Source organism: Mus caroli, unplaced genomic scaffold (genome assembly GCF_978045245.1).
Source record: "Mus caroli unplaced genomic scaffold, Mus_caroli_1 scaffold_15, whole genome shotgun sequence".
Lineage (NCBI taxonomy): Eukaryota > Metazoa > Chordata > Mammalia > Rodentia > Muridae > Mus > Mus caroli.
Window position 1 is genome coordinate 87338618 of NW_028227270.1, and position 17425 is coordinate 87356042.

Consider the following 17425-nt stretch of genomic DNA (forward strand, 5'->3'; position numbering starts at 1 on the left):
TTCCATTCTTGTGTGAGTGTGGTAGAACCCAGGACCTAGAGCATGCCTAGTAAACACTCACCACTGAGCTGCTCCCTGTCCCCTCCCAGTTACCATAATAGGTAACAGCCACACTTCCTTGGGCACTGTAGAGTGTTACTGTTGTTTCAGTTACCTGTTGTGACAGCACTGTCCTAATGTCTTCACCTCTCTTCTAGGTGGAAAAGGAAATAACTTACGAGAAATTTATAGAGTGGACAAGGCTGGACAAGATGGACGAAGAAGAGGTAGAAGTATTTCTCCCAAAGTTTAAGCTGGAGGAGAATTATGACATGAAGGATGTCCTCTACAAGTTGGGCATGGCTGATGCCTTTGGCGGCAGGGCAGACTTTTCTGGAATGTCTTCCAAGCAAGGCTTGTTTCTGTCTAAGGTTGTGCATAAGGCCTTTGTGGAGGTTAATGAGGAGGGCACAGAGGCTGCAGCTGCTACAGCTGGCATCATGATGGTGAGGTGCATGAGGTTCACTCCCCGCTTCTGTGCCGACCACCCCTTCCTTTTCTTCATTCAGCATGTTAAGACCAATGGAATTCTGTTCTGTGGCCGGTTCTCCTCTCCCTGAGCAAAGGTGTTCCTGTCAGTCTTTGATCCTCTCTCCATGGTTTGCTGTAACCCAAGTGACCTTATCCATAAGTGCAATGGCAATTATGAAATAAAGGGCTTTATGGCACCCCACCTGCAGAACTGAGAGTCTGTCTGCCTCACCGGAGGGCTTTTTCTAGGATCTGGATTTGCACTTCTGTGGGTTTATGGTGTTGCTGGCTCCAGAGCTCATCCCTGCTGCAGGACCCTGTGGCTGCCAACTCAGGCAGCCATGAGTGCTTCTGTCCTTTTCCTTGGTAGCATCAGGATCTCATCCCACTTTAAGTGAAAAAAAGCCAGTGAGTTGAAGCGTCAAGGAATGGACAGTAGAGAAAGCTCCTTTGCCCTATATCTGCTTTCCCTGTCATATGCTATGACACATAAGCCTCTTTAGATACTTACTGACTACTTTCTCCCAGGGGTTGGAAACATGAGGTCATTCACTGACAGAAGCCATGTATAAAAGGCTATAACAAGCAAGTGAGTTTTCTGAAGATGGCCTACTGCTTTGCATGGCTGCAATGGGTGTGCTGTGGAGAGGCACAGCCCCAGAGACTTTGTCTCAGGATTCATTCCCACTGCTCATATGCCTCTCCTGCCACTATAATATAGCCCAATGATTCCTGGGCATCAGCCCACTCTATTAGGCAAATTTCCTGCACATCAACATGAAGATGGACTTTCATGAATTAATGGTGTTTATATGAATTAATGACTATAGAAGTCAAATAATTTTAGGAAGAAAGTTTAAGGAGATGGTTTTAGTTGTTTTTTATTTTCCAGAAAGATGTAATAAAGTTAGAATTAAGAATAGAATGTGCAATCTCCTTATAGAATAGTAAATAAAGGCTACATTATAAGGAATACAACGAGCCTTCATAAATTGCACTATGAAGAGAAATAGGCTTGGAACAAAATTGTGGTCAAGGAAAAACATTCTAGATCAGGTCTAAGGATGGAGCCACAGATATGCCATCTGATAAAACAAGGCCACTTGAAACTTTTGCTTTGAACTTATAATGAGCTTATAGAATGAAACAGTGCTTTGACATCATCCTTCACTTAGTTCCCTTTTGTATAAGATTTTATCTATGAGGTAATTTTATAAAGAACATCTTTTCTAAAGGTATAAAAAGGTTGAGAGAAAAAACAAAGTGTGGCTGTTGGGATTCTGTTTTATCTACCAAATGTATGTATGTCTGCCTGTCTATATGTATGTACATACATGTGTATGTAGGTAAATGTGTGTGTACCTACACATGTATACACACTTGTGAAATTGATGAAACAGGTGGTCAGGCCTGGCCAGAGTATGACCTCTCTATCCTTTTCTTTCTTACCAGCCACATAAGAGTTAAAAAGTTCAGCAGTTCTTGCTAGGCATTCTTATTTGGAGACAGGGTTTCTCTGTGTAGTCCTGGCTGTCCTGGAACTCACTTTGTAGACCAGGCTGGCCTTGAACTCAGAAATTCGCCTGCCTCTGCCTCCCAAGTGCTGGGATTAAAGGCGTGCACCACCACCGACTGGTCTTGCTAGGCATTCTTGTCAGCTCTAGATAATTACGTTTTGTTCCATCAGTGGTGCTGACTCTGTAAATTGCCCGCTGCTGTCAGCTGGGGGGTTGGGGGATGTTGACTGCTAGTAGCATTGACCCCAATCACTGTTGCCACACCCCTAATTGCCTATGATGTCAAAGCTGGCCTTTGAAAATTCACATAAATACCAGATAACTTTATATTTAGTGACAAGTATTATAAATAAAAGGTGACAAGTTTCTGCAGCCATGTTGCGCACTTTCTGGAAATACAATAGAAGCATTTATGAGGAAGGTAAGAAATTAAAGGGGTCAGGGTCTGTGTGAAAGAGTCACCTTGAAAATCTAAAGGATGGCAAGAAGAACTTTCCATGACCTATGTGCAGTTTTGCAGTTGCCAGGATCCCTTCTGACTTCACTGATGCTGCTGTGGTGACAATAGAATTGAGTAACATTATGACAAATGGAGTTGATGTGAAGAAAGGGTGAGCAAGGCTTGCTGCTTTTGATGCTCACCATTTTTCTGTGTTCTGTTGCTATAGCAAAAATGGGCTAGAAAGCATGAGCATGGTGGTACAGATGAATGATTCTAGCACTTGGGAAGTAGAGGTGGAAGGATCTAGTATCAAACCATCTGGAATTAACTGGAGTTTAATGACACAAGTTAAATAGACCTAGCATGCACTGACAGCATGCAAATACTAAAGAAATCACATTTCTCAGCATCCCATGGAAATTTCTCCATAATCTATGACATATTAGGAAAGATAGCAAGTTTCAACAAATTTAGGAAAATTGAAATAACATCTTCCATTCTGTCTGACCACAGTTGAATAAACCTGGCTACCAATACAAACTACAGAAAGCACACATACCCATGGAGACTCAACAACACACCTGAATGGCAGTTGGGTCAAGGAAGAGATGAGTAAGGAAATTAATAATTCCTAGAATTGAATGAAAATGAAAATACAACCTACCCAAACCTATGGGACACAAAACAGTTCTAAGTGGAAGGAGTTCATTGCAGAAATAAGTACCGACATCAAAATTTTGAGAGGTGTCAAATTAATAATGCATCTGATCCTTGGAAAGACAAGAAAAAACAACAACCCAAAGAGCATGGGAAAAGATAATCTAACTCATGGCTAAAAGCAAGAAATAGAAATAAACAGAATACAAAGAATCAAGGAAACAACAGGTTCTTTGAAAAAAAATCAAGACTGACAAACTATTAGCCAATTAACAGAGAGAGAGAGAGAGAGAGAGAGAGAGCAGATGAGAGGATCTACATTAATACAATTAAAGATAAGATATCAGGGAGACATCATTGTAGATAGTGAGTGTCTTAGTCAGGGTTTCTATTCCTGGACAAACATCATGACCAAGAAGCAAGTTGGGGAGGAAAGGGTTTATTTGGCTTACACTTCCATGTTGCTGTTGATCATCAAGGATGGAACTCAAGCAGTTCAGAAAGCAGGAGCTGACGCAGAGGCCATGGAGGGATGTTCTTTACTGGCTTGCCTCCCCTGGCTTGCTCAGCCTGTTCTCTTATAGAACCCAAAGACTACCAGACCAGGGATGGTCCCACCCACAAGGGACCCTTGGCCCTTGATCACTAGTTGAGAAAATGCCCCACAGCTTGATCTCATGGAGGCATTTCCCCAACTGAAGCTCCTTTCTCTGTGATAACTCCAGCTGTGTCAAGTTGACACAAAACTAGCCAGAACAGTGAGGAAACTCAAAATCATGAGGACATACTTAGAAAATAATGTGTATCCTACCAAATGGGAAAATCTAAAAGAAATAAATGAATTTCTAGATTTATATTACCTACCAAAGTTAATTCAAGGTGAAGTCCATAATGTAAATATATACAAACAATGAGATGGTAACAGTAACTAAAATTTCCCAGCTAAAGTGAACCCAGATGGATTCTGTGAAGAAATGTGTCACCAATGCTCCTCAAACTATTCTCCAAAATAGAAAAGGAAAGAACATTTCTAAATTCTCTGTATAAGACCAATATTATCCTGAAACAAAAACCAGACCAAAAAGAAGAAAGAAAAAGAAAATACAGAAAGACAGAAATTGATTATAGTCCAACTTCCCTGATGAACATAGACATAATAAATCACAATAAAACACTTGCTAAGCAAATTCAAGAGCACATCACAAAGAGAACATCTTGATCATTTGGCTTCATCCCCGAGATGCAGGAAGGCTCAACACAACATACCTAAAACAATAAGCAAAATCTACCACATAAATGCACTAAAGGACACAGACCACATAACCATCTCATAGATGTAGAAAAGGCTTTCAAAAATACTCAATATCTTCCCTTCATGACACAAGTTATGAAGAATCTAGGGATTGGGGGTCATATCTCAACATAATAAAGGCATTATACAACAAGACCAAAGGCAACATTATCCTAAATGAGGAAAAACAAAGTATTTCTACTACCATAAGAATGAGACAAGGATGCCACTCTCTCCATTCCTGTTCAATATTGTGCATTAAGTCTTGGCTAGGAGGTAAGACAAGTGGATGAGATAAGGGGGATACAAGCAGGAAAGGAAGAAGCTTAAGTCTCCTTATTTGAATATGCAGTGGTTCTATGTATAAAAGATCTTAAAGACAGCATAAGAAAACTACAAATAATAAACACTTTTATCAAAGTACCAGGATACAAAATTAACACATGAAAGTTGTCTTTTATACAGAAACATGCCAAGAAGAAAATTAGGGAAACAGTAGCCTTAAAGTTTTTTAACCCCTTCTCCTCCAAAACCAATGTTCAGCAAGGGATACCTTAATTCAAGTAAAGTGGCAACCTACAGAATAGAAAAATGGTTACCAGCTGCACATCTGACAGTGTTCAGATCTAGAATATATGAAGAATGGAAAAAAAAATCCTAGACATTAAGAAATCCAACAATTAAAAATTAGGAAATTAAGAGAAGGAACTAAACAGTTCTCATAGAATAAATGCAAAAGGCTGGTAAACATTTTTAAGAATGTTGCATTCTTTGCTATCAGGAATGTGCAAATTAATGCTGCTTTGAGATTTCATCTTACAAGTCAGAATGACTACCAACAAAAAACAGAGCTAAGCCCTCAGACAAATGACTACAAATGCTACAGATGCTGATGAGATGGGGAAGGGGAGTGTCTACTCACTGTTGCTGGGTGTGCAAACTGGCACAGGAAGTATGAAAATCACTTTTGAATTCCTCAAAAAGCTAGGAATGGATCTTCTCTATGATCTAATCATTTAACTGTGGCATTCTGGGGCATATTCAGCAATATTCCCTAAATGTGAAAAGTCAAAATATTATGGATTCAAAGCCAAGTTATATTTGGCTACTTGGTTCTGTTTAACATCCCATTTATTTATTATCTTTTTTTGTATATAAAACTTTCTTGTGATCTAAAATGAAACTAATTAATCTTCAATGAAATCTGTTGCTTCCCTATTAAAACCCATCTCTGAGGGCTGGAGAGATGGCTCAGGAGTTAGGAGCACTGACTGCTCTTCCAGAGGTCCTGAGTTCAATTCCTAGCAACCACATGGTGGCTCACAACCATCTGTAATGGAATTCCATACCCTCTTCTGGTGAGTTTGAAGACAGGAACAATGTATTCACATAAAATAAATAAATCTTTTTTAAAAAAACAAAAAAACAAAAAAACAAAAAACTTTACTCTCCCCCACCCTCTGCAATGTCCTCTAAAAGCAAATCTTCAAATCTTATTGGCATTTATCAATGCCTCTTCTGTCAGCAACTCTTTTATTTACCCTCCATCTCTTTTGCTTAATCACTTCCAACTAAATTGATTTTAAAACTCTCATAGATGTCATGCCCTATGTTTATGGGTATTCCTTTAATAATTGCTTTGAATTATACCTATAGGTAGGCACCTTTTTAATCTAGATGTCAATCTAGTTCTTCCAGAATACTGTCCAGCCACACTGTTTGTACTCATATGGGCAATAGCTTCTTGATGCACAAGCTTCTGCCCCAGAGACCAGTAGGTACTAGACACTGCTCATTGTAGATCATGAGGCCCAACCCTAGTTTGTGGCTAATTTTAGCTGAGAAGAAGCTAGATTCAGCCCACACCCATTGTCCCTTGGATCTCTCTCCTCTATCTTCTTTTCCTGTGAAATCATTCCTCTATTTGTTTTTGAAACTCTAGGAATGTAACATTAGACTCCAGAAGAGACTGCTATTCAGACTACAAAATAATGCTTGTGAGCGAGCCTCAAGCTATCAAAGTTCCATGTATATGATGCAGGGGTATTGGCATACACATATTCTGTTCCCTAAAATCTTTCTGCCTCTTTCTGGGGAATCAGAGGGCCTGGCAGAAGATTCCTGCTCTGAAATCACCTCCATCAGAGAGCTGTAAGAGAGTCTAGGTTGGCTGACAGATTTGGTAGTTAAGAGCACTGACAGCTCTTTTGGAGGACCCAGGGAACCCAATGGCTTCTTTGACCTCTGCAGACACCAGGCAGCACGTGCAAGTACATATGTGCACATGGCATATGTACATGTAAAACCCAGGCATACATACATGTGGTGCACAGGAGTACATACATATGGTGCATAGGCATACATATATGTGGTGCATAGGCATACATACAGGCAAAACATCCATACACATAAATTTAAATTTAAAAAGAAGAGATGATGTCTCAGTCCTGTGGGCCTAATTCCTATCTTCTGAGGGTCTTTCATAGACTACATCTCATAGACCACATGTTTTTTGAGGCTTTTCAGGACCACTTGATTCTTTTGCTCCATAAAACTATGGTGCCTTACTATACTAAAAACTCCAGCTTCTGGAATAACATACTTTGTTCCTGTCAAACAATCAGTAACAATACATACTGCTGTTGAGGTTTGATCTTTTAGTATGTATTATAATGATAAGTACTGGCCCCTCAGGCCAGGTTGCTTTCAAGAACAAGAGACTCTGAATACAATGTGACCTTGCTCCTTGGTTTATAACTATAGGTTAAATAAAAATGTTAACAGCTGATAGCTAGGTAGAAGAGAAAAGGGTTTGGAATTCCCAAGCTTGGGGTCTGAGAGGACCAAGGCGCAGAGAGAGGAAGGTGGACAGAGGAGAAGACTCCATGGAGTAAGAATCTTAAAAACATGGTTGTGAGGGCTGACAAATTGGAGTTAAGATCAACCATCAGCATCAGTACCTGCCTTACGCTGCTGAAACCACACCACAGTGCTGTATGTAATAACCATCCCTTCCCTTTCTCCAAAATGCAACTCAAACCTTCCATGCCTTAAGTTCCTACACCTGTATGACAGACTAACAGTGCCAGTCAGGCCCCAGCATCTCTTCTCAGCTCTAAAGCCGTCTCAGTAGAAAGTCATTGATCTTGTGTCAATGACTTGTCCTTCCTGACCTGACAGGGGAAAATTGTAGCGACAGAATGGCTCAAAATGAAAGTATCCTCCCACCCCCATCCCTTCCCTGCTTCAACAGCAGAACCTAGTTTACCTTAAGCCTGATCCTGTAAATCATGTCACCTTGTGCATTATGCGGTCCCCGAGTGACCCCTGTAAATGTTTTACTTGGCAGACTAATGAGATGGGTATTTCCTGTTTATCCAGATATGACGTCATACAAATGGTCCATGACCTAAGATTGAACAGCTTCCCCTCTGATATAAAATGGCACAATCCATCTCAGGAGGGAGAGCCTCTCTGAGATTTTCTTTCTGTGTTTGTTTTGCCTGTAATACACATTCTTTATTAAAATTCTTATTAGTTCTAATCTGGTAAATAATTTTATACCTTTGTTGCCATCTTGCTTGTTCTCAGGCAATATCTTTATTCTTATATAGTTCAGGAACCCTCACCTAGACAATGGCGCTGCCCTCAGTGGACATATTAATCAATTAAGACATCCCGTAACAGACATACCTACAGGCCAACCTAATGCAGACAATCTCTCATTGAGAGTCTCTTTGCAGGTAACTGTCAATTGTATCAAGTTGGGCATTAAAGCTCACCATCCTATCAATATTTTTGCATTCCTGGGGATCAAATCCGGGGCATACTTTGTAGAAACAAATCCTCTACCCAATGAGATTCATTCCCAGACCAGTTTGTCTTATTTACAAGTGTCTATAAACCTGTCCTAAGGTGAGTAAAGGGCTCAAGTACAATGAAGTGTCAGCAGAAAGCTAACCTGTCAGTACAGATTATTCAAAAGCCAGTTACAGTGGCTTGTGCCTACAAGTGATACCTTGGCAGAACCCAGGGGCTCTTGGAAATGATCTGAGTGTCATCAGGAATACCAACAGATAAGAGGTGATGGGGTTAGGTCCTGCTGGGACACAGACCCAGTGAATGTCAGCACCCAAGTATCCTGACCTGGGGTGACTGAACAGCAAGACCCCTCTCCCTAAGCACAAGCCATGGGGTTTAAAGCCTCTTGAGGCTCATTTTCCTCCCACATGCCTCAGTTAAGATTCTGCTCTAGGACACTTGCCAGCTACCCACAACACCCGCCACAGGATCTTAAGACTTCTGGTGAGTGGAACACGGCTTCTGCTCCAATCCAATTGCGCGAGGGACCTGAGACTGCATTAATTAGGGAAACAGAAAACTGGCCTGAGTAGGGCCACAGGCCTCATCCAGCCGGACCAGCACCGGGGTAGCTAGAGCACAGGGTCGGCTGACACCCGCCAGCTACCCACGACCCCCGCCACAGGATTTTGAGACTTCTGGTGAGTGGAACACAGCTTCTGCTCCAGTCCAATCACGCGGGACCTGAGACTGCTTTGGTTGGGGAGGCAGAAATCCGGCCTGAGTAGGGCCACAAGCCTCTTCCGGTCAGAAAAGCACCGGAGTAGCTAGGGCGCAGGGTCGGCTGACACCCGCCAGCTACCCACAACACCCGCCACAGGATCTTAAGACTTCTGGTGAGTGGAACACAGCTTCTGCTCCAATCCAATTGCTTGCGGGACCTGAGACTGCATTAATTAGGGAAGCAGAAAACCAGCCTGAGTAGGGCCACAGGCCTCTTCCGGCCTGAACAGCACCGGGGTAGCTAGAGCGCAGGGTTGGCTGACACCCGCCAGCTACCCACGACCCCCGCCACAGGATTTTGAGACTTCTGGTGAGTGGAACACAGCTTCTGCTCCAATCTTTAAACAGTGACAACGACAACAACTAACCCCAGAGATTACCAGATGGCGAAAGGTAAACATAATAATCTTACTAACAGAAAACAAGACCACTCACCATCATCAGAACCCAGCACTCCCACTTTGCCCAGTCCAGGGCACCCCAACACACCGGAAAAGGTAGACACGGATCTAAAAGCATATCTCATGATGATGGTAGAGGACTTCAAGAAGGACTTTAATAACATACTTAAGAAATACAAAGGAACACTGGTAAACAGGTAGAAGACATTAAAGAGGAAGCACAAAAATCCCTTAAAGAATTGCAGGAGAACACTGCTAAAGAGTTTCAAATCCTTAAAGAAAAACAGGATAACATAATCAAACAGGTAGAAGTCCTTAAAGAAAAACAGGAAAACACATCCAAACAGATGATGGAAATGAACAAAAGCATACTAGACCTAAAAAGGGAAGTAGACACAATAAAGAAAACCCAAAATGAGGCAACACTGGAGATAGAAACCCTAGGAAAGAAATCTGGAACCATAGATATGAGCATCAGCAACAGAATACAAGAGATGGAAGAGAGAATCTCAGGTGCAGAAGATTCCATAGAGAACATCGGCACAACAATCCAGGAAAATGTAAAACGCAAAAAGATCCTAACTCAAAACATCCAAGAAATACAGGACACAATGAGAAGACCAAACCTACGGATAATAGGAGTGGATGAGAATGAAGATTTTCAACTCAAAGGACCAGCAAACATCTTCAACAAAATTATAGAAGAAAACTTCCCAAATCTAAAGAAAGAGATGCCCATGAACATACAAGAAGCCTACAGAACTCCAAATAGACTGGACCAGAAAAGAAATACCTCCCGACACATAATAATCAGAACAACAAATGCTCTAAATAAAGATAGAATACTAAAAGCAGTAAGAGAAAAAGGCCAAGTAACATATAAAGGCAAGCCTATCAGAATTACACCAGATTTTTCACCAGAGACTATGAAAGCCAGAAGATCCTGGACGGATGTTATACAGACACTAAAAGAACACAAATTCCAGCCCAGGCTACTATACCCAGCCAAACTCTCAATTAACATAGATGGAGAAACCAAAGTATTCCACGACAAAACCAAATTCACACATTATCTCTCAACGAATCCAGCCCTTCAAAGGATAATAACAGAAAAAAACCAATACAAGGACGGGAACCACGCCCTAGAAACAACAAGAAGGTAATCCCTCAACAAACCTAAAAGAAGACAGCCACAAGAACAGAATGCCAACTTTAACAACAAAAATAACAGGAAACAACAATTACTTTTCCTTAATATCTCTTAATATCAATGGACTCAACTCCCCGATAAAAAGACATAGACTAACAAACTGGCTACACAAACAAGACCCAACATTTTGCTGCTTACAGGAAACTCATCTCAGAGAAAAAGATAGACACTACCTCAGAATGAAAGGCTGGAAAACAATTTTCCAAGCAAATGGTAGGAAGAAACAAGCTGGAGTAGCCATTCTAATATCTGATAAGATTGACTTCCAACCCAAAGTCATTAAAAAAGACAGGGAGGGACACTTCATACTCATCAAAGGTAAAATCCTCCAAGAGGAACTATCAATCCTGAATATCTATGCTCCAAATACAAAGGCAGCCACATTCATTAAAGAAACTTTAGTAAATCTCAAAGCACACATTGCACCTCATACAATAATAGTGGGAGACTTCAACACACCACTTTCACCAATGGACAGATCGTGGAAACAGAAACTAAACAGGGACACAGTGAAACTAACAGAAGTTATGAATCAAATGGACCTGGCAGATATCTACAGAACATTCTATCCTAAAACAAAAGGATATACCTTCTTCTCAGCACCTCATGGTGCCTTCTCCAAAATTGACCACATAATTGGTCACAAAACAGGCCTCAACAGATACAAAAATATTGAAATTGTCCCATGCATCCTATCAGATCACCATGGACTAAGGCTGATCTTCAATAACAAAATAAATAATAGAAAGCCAACCTTCACGTGGAAACTGAACAACACTCTTCTCAATGATACCTTGGTCAAGGAAGGAATAAAGAAAGAAATTAAGGACTTTTTAGAGTTCAATGAAAATGAAGCCACAACATACCCAAACTTATGGGACGCAATGAAAGCATTTCTAAGAGGAAAACTCATAGCTCTGAGTGCCTCCAAAAGGAAACTAGAGAGAGCACACATTAGCAGCTTGACAACATACCTAAAAGCACTAGAACAAAAGGAAGCAAATTCACCCAAGAGGAGTAGACGGCAGGAAATAATCAAACTCAGGGGCGAAATCAACCAAGTGGAAACAAGAAGAACTATTCAAAGAATCAACCAATCAAGGAGCTGGTTCTTTGAGAAAATCAACAAGATAGATAAACCCTTAGCCAGACTCACTAGAGGGCACAGGGAAAGCATCCTAATTAACAAAATCAGAAATGGAAAAGGAGACATAACAACAGATCCTGAAGACATCCAAAACACCATCAGATCCTTCTACCAAAGGCTATAGTCAACAAAACTGGAGAACCTGGATGAAATGGAGAAGTTCCTAGACAGATACCAGGTACCAAAGTTGAATCAAGATCAGGTTAATGATCTAAACAGCCCTATATCCCCCAAAGAAATAGAAGCAGTCATTAATAGTCTCCCAACTAAAAAAAGCCCAGGACCAGATGGGTTTAGTGCAGAGTTCTATCAGACCTTCAAAGAAGATCTAATCCCAGTTCTTCACAAACTATTCCACAAAATAGAAACAGAAGGTACTCTACCCAACTCATTCTATGAAGCCACAATTACTCTGATACCTAAACCACAAAAAGACCCAACAAAGATAGAAAACTTCAGACCAATATCCCTTATGAATATTGATGCAAAAATCCTCAATAAAGTTCTTGCTAACCGAATCCAAGAACACATCAAAACAATCATCCATCCTGACCAAGTAGGTTTCATCCCAGGGATGCAGGGATGGTTCAATATACGGAAATCCATCAATGTAATCCAGTATATAAACAAACTCAAAGACAAAAACCACATGGTCATCTCGTTAGATGCGGAAAAAGCATTTGACAAGATCCAACACCCATTCATGATAAAAGTCTTGGAAAGATCAGGAATCCAAGGCAAATACCTAACCATGATAAAAGCAATCTACAGCAAACCAGTAGCCAACATCAAAGTAAATGGTGAGAAGCTTGAAGCAATCCCTCTAAAATCAGGGACTAGACAAGGCTGTCCACTTTCTCCATACCTATTCAACATTGTACTTGAAGTCCTAGCCAGAGCAATTCGACAACAAAAGGAGATCAAAGGGATACAAATTGGAAAAGATGAAGTCAAAATATCACTTTTTGCAGATGATATGATAGTATATATAAGTGACCCTAAAAATGCCACCAGAGAACTCCTAAACTTGATAAACAGCTTCGGTGAAGTAGCTGGATATAAAATTAACTCAAACAAATCAATGGCCTTTCTCTATACAAAGAATAAACAGGCTGAGAAAGAAATTAGGGAAACAACACCCTTCTCAATAGTCACAAATAATACAAAATATCTTGGCGTGAATCTAACTAAGGAAGTGAAAGATCTGTATAATAAAAACTTCAAGTCTCTGAAGAAAGAAATTATAGAAGATCTCAGAAGATGGAAAGATCTCCCATGCTCATGGATTGGCAGGATCAACATTGTAAAAATGGCTATCTTGCCAAAAGCAATCTACAGATTCATTGCAATCCCCATCAAAATTCCAACTCAATTCTTCAACGAATTAGAAAGAGCAATCTGTAAATTCATCTGGAAAAACAAAAAACCTAGGATAGCAAAAACTCTTCTCAAGGATAAAAGAACCTCTGGTGGAATCACCATGCCAGACCTAAAGCTTTACTACAGAGCAATTGTGATAAAAACTGCATGGTACTGGTATAGTGACAGACAAATAGACCAATGGAATAGAATTGAAGACCCAGAAATGAACCCACACACCTACGGTCACTTGATCTTTGACAAGGGAGCTAAAAACATCCAGTGGAAGAAAGACAGCATTTTCAACAAATGGTGCTGGCACAACTGGTTGTTAACATGTAGAAGAATGCGAATCAATCCATTCCTATCTCCTTGTACTAAGGTCAAGTCTAAGTGGATCAAGGAACTTCACATAAAACCAGAGACACTGAAACTTATAGAGGAGAAAGTGGGGAAAAGCCTTGAAGTTATGGGCACAGGGGAAAAATTCTTGAATAGAACAGCAATGGCTTGTGCTGTAAGATCGAGAATTGACAAGTGGGACCTCATGAAACTGCAAAGCTTCTGCAAGGCAAAAGACACCATCAATAAGACAAAAAAACCACCAACAGATTGGGAAAGGATCTTCACCTATCCTAAATCAGATAAGGGACTAATATCCAATATATATAAAGAACTCAAGAAGGTGGACTCCAGAAAGTCAAACAACCCCATTAAAAAATGGGGCTCAGAACTGAACAAAGAATTCTCACCTGAGGAATACCGAATGGCAGAGAAGCACCTGAAAAAATGTTCAACATCCTTAATCATCAGGGAAATGCAAATCAAAACAACCCTGAGATTCCACCTCACACCAGTCAGATTGGCTAAGATCAAAAATTCAGGTGACAGCAGATGCTGGCGAGGATGTGGAGAAAGAGGAACACTCTTTCATTGTTGGTGGGATTGCAAGCTTGTACAACCACTCTGGAAAGCAGTCTGGCAGTTCCTCAGAAAATTGGACATAGTACTACCGGAGGATCCAGCAATACCTCTCCTGGGCATATATCCAGAAGATGTCCCAACCGGTAAAAAGGACACATGCTCCACTATGTTCATAGCAGCCCTATTTATAATAGCCAGAAGCTGGAAAGAACCCAGATGTCCCTCAACAGAGGAATGGATACAGAAATTATGGTACATTTACACAATGGAGTACTACTCAGCTATTAAAAAGAATGAATTTATGAAATTCCTAGCCAAATGGATGGACCTGGAGGGCATCATCTTGAGTGAGGTAACACAATCACAAAAGAACTCACACAATATGTATTCACTGATAAGTGGATATTAGCCCAAAACTTAGGATACCCAAGATATAAGATACAATTTGCTAAACGCATGAAACTCAAGAAGAATGAAGACCAAAGTGTGGACACTGTGCCCCTTCTTAGAATTGGGAACAAAACACCCAGGGAAGGAGTTACAGAGACAAAGTTCGTAGCTGTGATGAAAGGATGGACCATTTAGAGACTGCCGTATCCAGGGATCCATCCCATAGTCAGCTTCTAAACGCTGACACCATTGCATACACTAGCAAGATTTTGCTGAAAGGACCCAAATATAGCTGTCTCTTGTGAGACGATGCCGGGGCCTAGCAAACACAGGAGTGGACGTTCACAGTCAGCTATTGGATGTATCACAGGGCTCCCAATGGAGAAGCTAGAGAAAGTACCCAAGGAGCTAAAGGGATCTGCAACCCTATTGTTGGAACAACATGATGTACTAACCAGAACCCCGGAGCTCTTGTCTCTAGCTGCATATGTATCGAAAGATGGCCTAGTCGGCCATCACTGGAAAGAGAGGCCCATTGGACTTGCAAACTTTATATGCCCCAATATAGGGGAATGCCAGGGCCAAAAGAATGGGAATGGGTGGGTAGGGAAGTGGGGGGCGCTATGGGGGTCTTTTGGGATAGCTTTGGAAATGTAATTGAGGAAAATATGTAATAAAAATATTAAAAATTAAAAAAAAAAGATTCTGCTCTAGTGCTGAGGAAGAGATGCTAGGAGTCTTGGCTTTGTGTGCTGTTAGGCACGCTCCCATGGAAACAGAATGAATGGATAATGCTACATCCCTCTAGGGATGGGAGGAAATAAAGAACTTGTTGGGCTGAGAACTCACAGATTGGTTATCTATGACAGGTGTCAAATTTTTTTCAAAACCCAGCCTTCTCACCCCTCTTACATTGCCTAAGAGCATGGGTAGTTTAACTAAGGGCCATCTTTTCTCACATGCATAAGTTCAGCCCCTTAGCCTACATTCTAGTCCCTGCCCCTGTCTTTATAGCCCTGTCCTGTTTGGTCACATTTTTTTCTGAGTCTCTAACCTCCAACCTTTTCACCTGTCCTTAGTCCTGCAATGTCCCAGGCTCAAGCCCAGGCTCATTGAGCCAAAGCTCCATTCCTTCAAACTGAAGGAGGCCAGTGACCCAGAATTCCCGTGTCCCAGGCTTCCTGGTCTTGGCCAACTGGTGTGTGAGAGCTAAGGCCCAAGGCTTAGTTATGAGGCCTGGTAATAAGGAGTTCTAGGTTGGGAATGCCCTACCAGCAGAGGCCCTCCCTGCCATGCTGGATGCTGTGCCTGCTCCCTGGAAGGAATAGACAGTGGAAGTGGGCAGCAGCTGAGGACCCGAACTGTTCCCAAAGTACTGCACTTCTGGGCAGATGCCAGTAAGACCCAGGAAGCCTAGGGTTCCAGAGTGGAGGGCACTTTGCCTCCACTGGTTTGACTGTGCTATCCCTCCATCTGGTTCAGCCCTTAACTGCTAGTGAGGTTATGTTGGTGACTCAACTCACTCTGTCCTTACCAGTAACATCCTCTAGGTGTGTGAGGGAGACACACTGCTTTTTCTGATCCTATCTAGGTTGAATATTCTCAAGTGCCCTGCCTATCGCTCCAGCATGTGCCACTGATGAGGAATGGACTCTTTAGTTTGTGGGTCTGTAGTCCAGTCATGACAGTCTCACTGCGTTCCCAACCCTGGTGCTTCAGGCCTGTTCATAGAGCCTCTTAACATCTGACCTGGCTTCTCTGCCATTCATCCTCCCAGGAAAATCCAAATCACACTTCTACCTCCTTAGTCTCCTCCAAGAAGACCAAACTACCTTCTGTCCTCCTTTATTCCAAGGCTCTTTCATTCAACTCTGACCACCCACTTCTGTTCAACAGGGATTCTTCATGGCCCCAAATCACTCAGGTTCTTATTTAGAACTTTCCCCTCTTCTTTGTCCTCAATAACTCATTCCTCTGGCCTCTCTTAGTCAGCTGCTGGCTCTTCCCTATTCACGTTTGTGTACTGGCTTTCCTGGGAATTCTTCCTCTCCCTGGGAAACCCTCACCAGGGCCTATGACTTTAAACTCTATTTATTTGACATCACATTGACACTTGGTTTCTAGACCTCTCTTGAACTTCCCATGAAACTTCAATCATTCCATGTCAAAATTGAAACTGATTTCAGACCTGGTGTCACAGCCTTGCTATCCCAGCTATATGGGAGAATGAAGGAGTTTGAGTCTATCCTGGGCTCCAGACAAAATTTAAAGCCGGCCTGGGTACTTACTAAGATACTGTCTCAAAATAGAAAGTAAAACTAGGGCTAGGGATGTAGCTCAGAGGCAGAGTGCTTGCCTAACATCCAGGAGAGCCTGGTTCAGTCTCCAGCACCACAGAGGGGAAAAAGTGAATCATTTTACTCAGATGTACTGTGATATGGCTGAGTGGGTAAATCCTTGTGAGTCAAGCCTACTAACCTGGGTCTGTTCCTTGAAACCCATATGAAGGTGGAACTAAATTAACTTCCACAAACTTTACTTTCAATTGCCACAGGTAGGCTGTCATACACCCTCACCCATACACATCACACACACACACACACACACACACACACACACACACACACACACACATTGATAATAATAAAGTAAATGGCCAAACGATGTTTCCTTAAATTCCTCTAATTTCTGTTTTCCCATCATGCTTGTTGTCACAGTCTCTAGCCTGGTGGGCCAGGTCATCCATCTGGGTCATGTCTGCTTCCTCTTTCCTTACTCAACTAACCACAGGGCATCCTCCTTTGTGTTTTATTAATTTTATTTATTTACTTAGATAGTGTTTCACTCTGTATCTTTGTTTGGCCTGGAGCTCTCTATTTAGACCAGGTGGTTCTTGAACTTGCAGAGATCTTCCTGCCTCCTCTTCCCTAATGCTGGGATTAAGGGAGTGCACCTAGTACTACTGCCTGTCCTCTTCTGTAAGCACCTGTCTG

The 17425-nt window shown here is 41.6% G+C and overlaps 1 protein-coding gene across 5 annotated transcripts in view; it reads left to right on the top strand.

Annotated features, from left to right (window-relative positions):
• The window catches only part of LOC110307947 (serpin B6), a 75328-nt gene extending 74616 nt beyond the window's left edge, over positions 1-712 (top strand). For all 5 annotated transcript variants that reach the window (XM_021180254.2, XM_029468645.2, XM_021180252.3 and 2 more), the window contains one exon: positions 198-712. In XM_021180254.2, coding sequence (XP_021035913.1) covers positions 198-599 — 402 coding nt within the window. In that variant the 3' untranslated portion in view covers positions 600-712. The remainder of the gene's footprint in view (positions 1-197) is intronic.
• Positions 713-17425: the final 16713 nt, after the last annotated feature.